The 11,311-nt window shown below is 45.4% G+C and overlaps 1 protein-coding gene across 1 annotated transcript in view; it reads right to left on the bottom strand.

Moving 5' to 3' along the window:
- The window catches only part of LOC108748757 (myeloid zinc finger 1-like), a 20,748-nt gene extending 17,239 nt beyond the window's left edge, over window positions 1-3,509 (bottom strand). Inside the window, exon 1 of the mRNA XM_018487073.1 lies at window positions 3,119-3,509. Within this exon, the coding sequence (XP_018342575.1) occupies window positions 3,119-3,221 (103 nt within the window). The 5' untranslated portion in view covers window positions 3,222-3,509. The remainder of the gene's footprint in view (window positions 1-3,118) is intronic.
- Between the last annotated feature and the right edge of the window lie 7,802 nt (window positions 3,510-11,311).

Here is an 11,311-nt window from a genome sequence, read left to right as displayed (position 1 = left end):
GGGGGGGGGGGGGAGGGGGGGGGGGGGGAATTTTCAGCGATAAAATTAGATGATAAGATGTTTCCTTTTTGCAAGAACGGAACTCGAAGGAAGTTTTGATTCAGGGTTTAGTACTTCTCGAAGATATTTAAAGTTGAATATTAAAAAGTTAGTGAGATAGTTGCAGCGCCGTAGTTGCGTTTGCCGTTTTGTGAAAGGAAAAAGTCAATTCCAGGACTGGTGTGTCCAGGAATGGAATCCGTTGAGTAAAAGCGAAGAGTTCGACTACTCTACGCGCCCTCGTGCGTTACCCTTACCGCTGAATTACGTGTCGCTACGAATCGGAGGACGAAACGACAATCGGATTATTTCCCTTCCAGATTTCATTCCGCTGTGTACATCTGCGAGAAGGTTATAGGTTTGGACCCGTCGCGTCGGAGGGTAGCTCGAAAACTTATCGTTTTGTGCGCGTGTTTCGTCACTTTGCTCGCCGCGATAAATTGAAGACCGATTAGATGACCCAAACGGCGCGGTGGATATTACGTGATTGTGTCTCGCGTATATATCATCTCTCTCCTTTCCCTGCCCTGTGCCTTCTCTTGTCTCGCTTGAGAAAATAAAAAAAAGGAATACATTTTGTACAACGCGCGCGATGCTCGTCACATTATATAAATTCATCTGCCATTCGTATGTTATTTCGAAGCAATAAATAGTGCGAGTTCAAGCAAATGGTCCGTATTGCGTTAATAACAAACATTTGACGGAACGTTTAATTATCGCAAAGTGTAGCTGGCAATCATGTCAGTAACAAATTAATTTAATTTTATACATTTCGAATAATTACAAGATACAATCACGTATCAATGATGAACGACGATCAATCGTATGGCTACAATATCGTTACCGCAAACGATATTGTAAATAATTGATTATAAATGCTGACATACAGGATAATGCTATTACAGCTTAATTAACTGTTTTTGTCTTATTTTATCATTTATCAGTGTATCACAAATCATTTCAAAAGAATTTGTCAGTTACGACGTAGTTTATAAATAACGTTCTCCTACATGCCTGTATATTAAAAGTACTGATGCACCTATTCGAGAACTTCTCGCGCATTTTTATATCTATTACAAATGTTCAATTGATGATGCATACCTGTGTAATAAGCTATATAATGTCTAACAACACTGTGTTTCATCCTTTAAATCACACGTGGATTCGTCAGTATATTTAATCGTCAACTTCCGTCTAATTTATATTACAATTATCACACGAGTAGACGTGTTAGGAGGAGCAGGAGGGTAGGCGGGGGGAGGGGGGGATGGTAATTGCACCCAATCTACGATTATTTTTCTCGGCGTCTTGGCCTGTATTCGTGTGGTTTTTTTCCTCTTTTAAAACGATTCCCTCATTAAAGCGCGATACGCTGTACATTCAGTTGAAAGAAAATGGTTTATACGATCCAACGCTACCACTTTCTTTGCATTTCCTCCGTATCGATATTCATAGCGCGAATATATATACATTTTGCCCGAGAACGCATTAATTAACATTCCCCTTCTTTCATAGTAAAGTGTTACATAATAAAGAGATTTAATCATTTCAAGATCCAATTTTATGATTAGTTCTTCTGAGAGCACGAAGCTTACTGTTACAGTGGAATTACTTAATTGTACTAGTCTCGCGTTTATCTCAAATTGGTTTCTGGACTTTTTGCGGTTTCTTTTATTCATTCGCCGCAGGATCTCGGATATACGACTGTCTTGCCGCGTTCTCACTCTTAACGTTCCGTCCGATTCATATAACTTTTGCTACATCATTTTGCACAGTGCCGATGCTCGTGAGAGAGATTTGTAGTAAGTTACGTCTCTCTCTCTCTCTCTCTTTCTTTCCTTCTTACGCGCTCTCGCTCTTGTTTTCGTCTCGTGCAGAAACCGCGAACACGCGACTTTTCTCTATCTCTCTCTCTCTCTGTCTCTCTGTCTGACGTTGTGCGCAGAGAATTTCGTACAACCTAGACGTTGACCGACGGACAGCAAAACTCTTAGGTCCCCCTTGATACTTCTGGTTCACCCCACGCACTTCGTTTCTCCTCCTCCTCCTCTCACTCTCTCTCTCTCTCTCTCTCTCTCGCGTTTAACTCTTTCTCCCTCTCTCCCTTTAGGTCTTTCAACATTAAACACTGTCTCGTTCAATCAAGCTACGCGTTCGACCGCAGACACACACGAGTTTTGCACGGAACACGTGTCTAACTAGCATTGTTAATCGCAGTCGGAAGAACACTTCTGCCTGCAGTCGTCGGAGCGTTATAGTTGGATCGTGTAACTGTCCCGGTATGCATACGTGCACACGCGAGCATGGGGACAGGCAGCAGAGGGAGGGGGTGAGAGATGAGTGAGAGAAAGAGAGAGAAAGAGAGAGAAAGGAAGAGAGAGCGAGCGAGCGAGCGAGCGAGCGAGAGAGAGAGAGAGAGAGAGAGTACTCGAATAAGATACGGCGAGAGAAAAATATAGATACTAAAAATGAAAGCAGTTTCAACGAATTTCAATTCTCCAATGTATCACGTGCCACGTACGAAGGTACACAGAAAGAAAAATTCTCGTATTCACACACAACGCGTCCACACCATCGAGCGATCGAAATTATCGAAATCATAAATTATACATTATCGGAGTTTGAATGGGTCTTCGGAGAGGCGGAAAGACAGGGACGGAGTGCAGAACGCGGGAGAGTGGGGAGGGGGGGAGGGAGGAGGGGGAGAAAACGAGAAGGGAGGTCGGCGGGAAAATTCGAAACCGCGTGTGTACGGTACGGCGCACGCGATGACGTCGCGTTTTGCCGAAACGTGGCCGCACAGGTGGCTACCGGCGCCTGTCACAGACATGAGGGATAAAATTCGACGGACCAGACGAGCGTGGCGGGGGAGAGGAGGGGAGGAGAGAGAGAGAGAGAGAGAGAGACAGAGAGAAGAGGAGGGTGGCCGCTAAATGATACAAAGCCGGACGCGCGCTTATCCGCGCTCGCCGGCGAATCTGTCTCTGCCGGGTGCGCTTTTTACGAATCCAACGTGTGTACGTGTGCGTATGCGTGCATCTGTGAGGCACGCGAGTGCGTGCGTTACGATGGTACTTACCGGAGTTGTAATATTCCTTAAAGTAGCGGGTCGCCGCACGTTGGACGATCGAGTAATACAAGTTCACGTACGACGTCGACTGGTTCTGCGCCGAGAGCGCCATTTACACTGTATTATCTCCGCGCGCGGGTCACCGTGTATGCATATAAATATGTAATATCGTGCGCGTGTATGTTTCACGCGCGCGTACGCGGATCACGACGCGCGTGTGGCGCGATATAGTAAAGCGCGGCACGGCAACGTGCGAGAGCGCGCGGCGCGGAGCGGCGCGGCGCCCGGTCTCGTCGGCTTGCTCCTGCTCTTGCTATGCTGTCGCACGGCGACGATACGTCGTCGTCGTCGCCGTCTTCGTCTCCGTCTTCGTCGTTGTCGTCGTCGTCGCCGTCGTCGTCGTCGTCGTCGTCGTCGTCGTCCTCCTCCTTCTCCTCCTCCTCCTTCTTCTTCGTCGCCTCTTTCTTCTTTTTTCTTCTGCCGTTCCTGCTGTTTCGTCTCCTGTCTTATCTCTCTCTCGTCGTCGTCGTCGTCGTCGTCGTCGCCGTCGGTTTCCTCTTCTAGATCCGCGGCCGTGAAACTTTTCTTATCGTTGGCGCGCCGTCCTACGTTCGTTCTTGTACGGCCTTCAGACAACAGCGAGACGGTCTCGCATGCCGGGAAACGGCCCGCGACTTTAATCCTCGCCACACTCGCTTTCGGGTTACCCGCGCCGGTAGACACAATCTCGGTAGACTCGGCCTGAGCCCCCCCGAGTAACTCGCCAAGACCGAGACACTGGCGCTCGCTCTGCGGCGTTGCCACACTTCCGTCGTCGCGGTGCACGCGCGATCAGAGTGGGGATTTCTGGACTGGTTCGGGTTTGGGATGGTAGAGAATATCGGGAGAGGACGCGAGAGCGGAGAAGGTGCCGTGGTGAACGAGTCGCGGTGGGGTGGTGGCGGCGGCGGCGGCGGCGGCAGCGGTGGCGGCGGCGGTGGTGGCGGCGACGGCGGCGGCACCGACGGCTGCAGGGGCGGATACATCCACGGAAGTAAGGTTACATTGTATCCGTGTCATTTCCCGCTTTTCTCGCCACTCCACTTTAAACCGACAAGTCTCACGCACAAATGTAGATTGGATGAATTTTTATCTAAGAATTAGAAAATGTTTTTTTTTTTTTCTAAGTCCGAGAATTAAAAAATGATTAAAATAGATTGAAACCGAGACTTGAGTTAATCTTATTTGTGGAATCGAGCGTAAGGGGACTTCCAAAGTCATCCGTGTCTCTCTCTTACCGATTATTTTTTTCAAGTATTTTTCAAGTATTTTCCTAGTTGTCTTTACACAGATTTAAAAATCCTTTTTCACAATTAAAACGGAGACAGTAGTATAGTCTATACCAACGATAAACGAAAAAAGTTGGAAAATTTGTTTATCGGCTTCTGGTACCAACCAGTACCAATGTTTGCTTTATATATTTTGTGTAAAACAATCTTGGTTTGGACTAGAGATTACATTGAACAACATTGAGTCCTCAGAATTGGGCTTAAATACCTTATGAAAGATTAGTTGGAAATTTGGTATGTATGTGTGTGTGAAATATTAATGTAGTAGTGACGCGTGTCAATGATAATTAAATGTAAATCGTATGTACGCAAGTCCTACTGAATCGGTAAAACAGATGACTTTAGGATCTCTTTGGTCCAAAGTATAGATGTAAAGAAAGAAAAGTTATCTAATATTTTTAACGAATATTTTTACTAAATTAAATGCAATTCGATTTTAATCATAGTTCAACTCTTTATCCTTTCTTAATTGTAAGAATTAAAAAAAAAGCAATAACATTAACTGATGGTTATAGAATTTTTTGGTATATTCAGCATCTTGTTTTTCCAGAGTATCTTGTGTTCAATTTAATCGGACTGCTCCGATTTTGGACGCCCTTGTAGGCCTATCTCGATCCTTTAGCAAGAAATAAGAATGACAGAATCTCGAAGAATATTGAAATTAGAATTCCATAATTATAAGGAGCCATTCATCTCTCGTATCTCTTCAATTCGACAAAGTACGTGTTCTAATAATTAATTAATTACTAATCATCTTTAACGGAAAGCTAAAAATTTTCTATATAAAATTATTCAGCCTCACGAGAATATTATATTAATATTAACGTTGTTTTTCGAATCCCATTTGAATTAGGATACACATCAAACATACTCGATCTAGTGTCAATCAACTTTTGTTTCAATCTTTTAATTTATATGATTGGTCGATTCTTATTATTCCGACTATCGGGGAAATTGGTGGAGGAAGCGCGGGTAGCCGAGATTCAGCGTTCGTTCCTGACGAGAGGAGGTTGGTGGTGGCGGTGGCGGCGGCAGCGATCAGTGGTGGTGGAGAACGAGACGGCCGGCGAGGACCGAGGCAGCAGGAGGGGAAGGTCGAGAGGAGGCGAAGCGAGGAAGTTATATTCGTTGAACCGGTAGAAGGGGTTTGATACCGTGCCGTCGGGGGACGACGGTCTACGCGGTGGGGGGCGGCCTTTCGGTGTAGGGGAACGATCGAGTTGGCGGGGAAAACTGTCCGATCGCTCTACCTCTCTCTCTCCCTCTTTCTCTCGGGCCATCAGACGTTCCTCCTCCAATCCCTCCGTCTCCCTACCTCACCACGCGATCCCCTCACACTCCCAGCGAGCCGACGTGTACCCCTCAATGCGCGCTGCGCCGTGATGCATCGCGCTGGCGGCGGCATCGCCTCTGCGAGTCACAAGGTATGCTCGTGCCGCGAATACGAACTGCCTCTCCCAAATCAATATCACTCGTCGAAAAAAAAAAGGGGGAAAAAGAAAGAAAGGAGAGAGTGGGAGGGAGGGAGAGAGAGAGGGAGGGAGAGAGAGAGAGAGAGAAAGAAAAAAAGACGACTCGGCACCTATAATTGCCGAACTTCCGCGATAACCGTCTCCACTCTCTGTCCCCGGTCTTGCCCGCCGATCGCCGACCATCGCCGACGAGAGAGCACCGTCGTCGTCTTCTGCTTCCCTCCCTCCCCCTGCCCTTGCGTCTCGCCGCCGTCTCCGCCACCACCTCTCCTCCTCCACCTCTCGCGCGTTCCCACCCCGTTTCTCGCGTGGGGTTAGGTTCACGCGCCAGGTTGATTAGGGCCTCCCTCCGCGGCGAGCCCGCCGCCGCCGCCGCCGCGCTATCACGCACGTTTCCCGCCATCCAATGTCCGCGCACGATGATTTTCACTGACTATACCTCCGCGCGACCTCGCAGCCACGTGCTCGGCTCGCTCTCGCGACCGCGCGCGCCCGCCACGAAAACAAAGGGGGGCCGATGCGCCCGCGAGAGCGGGCTAGTCGCATGCTAAGGCATGCTACCTCGTCGTCGAGCTGGGCGCTCTGGATGCGATGTCTGGCTCTCTCTCTCTCTCTCTCTCTCTCTTTCTCTCTTTCTCTGACGAGTCACGAACGTGCCTATGCAAGCTATATGCACGTATACGAGATATACGTGTGACGACGCGCGACGTTAAACGCGATTCGGACCCGACTCGTCGCGGTCATATATATGTGTGTTGGCATGCAGAAGCATGCGGACTCGGGCCGCGTGCACAGCGACGAACGATAAGCCATAGGCTTCACCGGAACGGATGCGTTCGCTTAAAATTCTGTCTTGATAACGTAGTTTGCCGATATCGTGATTTACAAGCACGCGATTTTTATTTTTTTTTTTTTTACAATACGACGTGAAATTCTCTTACTTTTTATAAAAGATGCCTTGGCGCCGCGTGGGTACACGATGGTGGAGAATGAATTTTTGCTCCTCCTCTTTGAAATTTCGTTCAGGCCGGAAGAATTTATATATATCCTAGAATAAAATTTTCTAGACAAACAAACAGCGGATTGACGAATACTCAATGTTGACGGAAAGAAGGACCGAACGATGTTCTTACGTAAGCTCTGCAAGATTCGTGGTAGCATCGATGATATCTCTGGGCTTGTCGAGCGGTTGTTCTCGCGAAGATGAAAGAAACGTGGAAATTCATGAGCAAGTCGACGATACTTTACAATGCATCGTTGTACTGACCCGATTACAACTTATCGCCTGCTGTAATGCGCCGTGAGATAACCGTTCGAACCGAATGAACTATAAGCTATGGGATCGCGCGTGGTTGTGAATTTTTAGAAATGAACTTTAACGCAATTGCTGTTTTAATTTCATCGTTCACTAAAATTTTTCCTGGAATCCTGTAAGAAATGTCATCCTATGCTATTGCAAGGTATATTTTACAGAGATAGCAAATATTTTCAAGAAAAGAATTTCTCTGTTGATGTTGCTTTCGATGATACATTTTATTTATTAACGTATCCCACTTTGTTGGCGAATTCTTATTTATGTTATTTCACTAAAAAGTGAAATATAATGAATCAAAAAAATGACAAAAGAAGCACTTAGGAAGCAACGAGCAGGATGAGAACGTGTATAGAAATTATATTAATAGAAATTAAATACAGACGTTATAATTCTGGGTTTCTTCGAAATAAAGTTAATAAAATAATTTCGTTCTACAAGTAAATCATTGGAATTATCGGTATGAATTACAAAGCGGTATCGAATCGGAAACATCGTGATACTAAAATTATTAAAGAATAAAAAATGATCAAACATCTCAGAACTTGGGTGAATACTTAAATCGTGAGTCGGAAATTAAAACTGAAAATGTTGAAAAATCACTGTGCAACTATCGTAGTCTAATATATAAATAAATTGAAGTTTACATTGATTAGAGCGCGCGATCATAGTCCAATAAGATAATAATAAAAACTTACATTAGAAATATAATATCGATGGAATGACAAAGTAGAGCGCAAATAAAAGTAACACGAGTTGTTGTGAACTTGTTAAAGAAACCCACGAACAGATGCACGTGTCTATACATACTAAATTATAGTACGTAGATAAACTAAAATATTGGAATATTATGGAAAAACATGATGTATTAGCGAAAAGGTCATAATATAACAGACCTAAAGGATATATATATATATATATATATATATATGTGTGTGTGTGTATTAATTTTTAATTTCTGACGTCAATTACGGATCCTTCAAAAACAATCTAGTTTGTCGAAAGTGCGAAGCGAATCTTGTTTGAGTCCGAAAGGGTGCGGTCCTTTTCGGTGAAAAAAAAAAGGGAGAAAAAACCCGTCACGGAGTGTAAGGATCGTTATCGCCAAGTTCTCGGCCATGAACGAAGAACGGATTTAACGATCGTTTTGCGCGACGCGGCAAGGCGCGGAAAGAGAGTCGCGGGAGAGGAATGCCGCGACGCGACGCTGGCGAGAAGTCGCGTCTCTTTCTCCGGCGTGTATAGTAGTAGCCCCGTCCTAAAAGCGAACGACGAGCGAGGAGCGAGAAGAGCAAAAGTACGCGTTAGGGCTGGTGCAGCCGCGCGGTCCGCGGCCGCCTATATTTATCCGGCGATGCAATATTTGGCCGTGTCTTCGAGAAAGAGAGGAAGAGAGAGAGAGAAAGACTCGAAGTCGACCACATTCGTCCACAACTCGCAGCGCACGGATGGGCGCATGAACGAACTCACAGCAGCGGCGGGCAGCAGCAGCAGCAGCAGCAGCGGCAGCAGCAGCTTGCGCGCCTCTCTCTTTTCTTCTCCTGTCCCTCGCGCGCTCTCTCTTTCTCTCTCCTTTGTCTCCTCCTCTTCTTCTCTCTCCCCATTTTCTTCATTCTTTCTCTTTCTCTCTCCCTGCCTCCGTTTCCTTCTTCTGCTTTATCACAATGAGCGGCTGCGTGTGCATGTCGGTGTCGTTAGGCAGTAGCTGCCGGTGCAGGCGTGGTTGGTTCCTTGCCCTCTGTCGCGTATTTATATCTAGCGAGTAGAGCGAATGCATTGCGGTTCGCTTCTTGTTTGCCGGGACCACTCCTCTCTTTCTCTCTCTTGCTCTCGTGCTTCTCTTCCTCTCGTTCTCGCTCTTTCGCGCTCCCTCTCTCTCTCTCTTTCTCTCTCTGCTCGTATCGCGGCCCCGCCAAACCTGCTCCGTGCAACGTTAACGCCTAGCGCCGGCTAATCACCGGGATACGTGGATTTTTCTCGCCGATCTACCGTCCGCCGTGCGGACTTGCTCTGATGATTTCTGGTACCAACGCGATCTGCGAAATCTTCCGGAAAAGTCCCGTCGGTTTATAACTCGTCGGCGAACGAACATATGAGCGGCCACGAGATCTCTCGACAGAGATCTACTTCACGAGAACACTTCTTAAGACGAAGCCAGCGCCCGACGTAACGCCGACTTGCCGGAGATCATTTGCTTCCGCGAGAAATTAGATCGAACGGGTAAACGAAACGAGAACGCACAGGATGGGGCAAATAATGGTCGGTAGATTGCGGTTTGGTCCGGCGCAATATCCTACATCGCGTCCGCTCTTTTTTTTTTTTCTTGCCTCAACCCTCCGCCCTGACTCCCCTTCTCTCGCGCTCTTGGGCCCCTATCTGCCCGGTCACCCCGTTAAATCCGGTCTAGAAATATCGCGTTAACGTCGACGTTAGCGGATCCAGGATAATAGTAATTTCCGATAGCGCGGTTAAGACCTCCGGAGTTGTTACACCAAACAAGAATGCCTCCGCGCGACAATTGTGTGTGTTTGCTCCGTTCATGTCATTACGTTCGAATCGGTTACGTTGAAAATAACATACATAAGTTTGTAGCTTTTTGCTAGTCAAAGAAGCTAATGGGACGTGTTAAATTCGATGTATGCTTACTGAAACACACGCGATGGATGTAACGACTGTAGCGCGTAATGTTAATAATGATTTTTTTTTTTTTATAATGGCACGTATATTATATGCTTTGTGAACGATAAACGCTAGTATCGTATGTATATCACATATGGTATATATAATTATAACGTAGATTTAAGATAAAAATTTAACACGATATTTATATATCCTGTTTTATATATAATGTTTTTTTTCTCGTCAAGCTTACATACAACGAGGCCTTTATTACTATCTCAACAATCCTAGGCTCTTTGTATTCATATCGTTTTCAAAATGACCAATTCGCTCACGCCGCATTCGAGAGCACGTGATTCTCGTTATTACGAGCAGCACGATGATCTCTCGAGTGACCATCGCGTGAGCGACAAACGAGCGATAGACTTTTCTTTTCTTTCTGAGAATACCGCGGCCGCGGTCGAGCGAGTTTCAGTCAGGAGTGAAAATTTAATGCGATTTTAATCGGCACGATAATCTGCCGTTGTCGATGGACGAGGGATGGAAGCAACCAGAAAGCAACGAGAATAAAATCGAACCATTCATTTAGAGATACCGAGCGGAAGCTGCATTTTTCGTAAAATTCAGGGAAATTTTTTTCAGCGAAAGCTTAAGGGTCGATCATTTATGTACACATATCAGTTTCTTTTTCTTATAATAATTATATATACATGTTATAATTCTAACGAACGCTCGTAAATTTTACTACGCATATTTTCTAAACATTTTTAACTCCATATATATATATATATATATAATATTTTGTTCACAAACATTAAATGAGAGCAATATATACTTATAATGCTGGCGCTATATGTTCGCAATTAATGAGTTCTACGGTTTTACCACCCCACATGATGCTTCGCGAGTAAACATCGAGAAATGGATTTCTCCAGCAATTGACGTATTCGATTATGGGCAATTAAACAGCCGCGCTTATTACGAGAGATAAAAGAAGGGGCAATGGCTCGTACCCGACAGCCATAAACATCCGTTGCATTTCGATCGATCGCAATAAAGAAACTTTGTGTCGGCCATTGCCGATGCGTGAGCAGCATATTGTAATGATATGATTAATTGCCGGCATGCCACATAAATTTAAACGGTGGATTTAGTAGCTGCCGATGCGCCTAATATAATGACGGATTTACAACTCCAGCTAAGCACAATGTTTAGAGGGATTTACTTCTAATAGTATTTATTGTAACATATAATAAGATCAAGCAGATCAACTCATTTTTTTTTTCTTTAGCTTTTTAATAAGCGAAGTAAAACACACGTTTTATTGCAGAACTTTAAAGAAACGCGAATTCGGACAATTTTAATCCTGTAAAAAGTAGGACTGATTCAGTCTAATTCGAGTTCTCATTTGAGTCATCGAATTCGATCGCGAACTCTACTTTTTCGATGGAGCGCACATCCCTTGCGGATT

Source organism: Trachymyrmex septentrionalis, unplaced genomic scaffold, assembly GCF_001594115.1.
Source record: "Trachymyrmex septentrionalis isolate Tsep2-gDNA-1 unplaced genomic scaffold, Tsep1.0 scaffold24, whole genome shotgun sequence".
NCBI classification, from domain to species: domain Eukaryota; kingdom Metazoa; phylum Arthropoda; class Insecta; order Hymenoptera; family Formicidae; genus Trachymyrmex; species Trachymyrmex septentrionalis.
The sequence above is the reverse complement of the archived record's forward strand: the minus strand, read 5'-3'. Positions and strand labels throughout refer to the sequence as shown.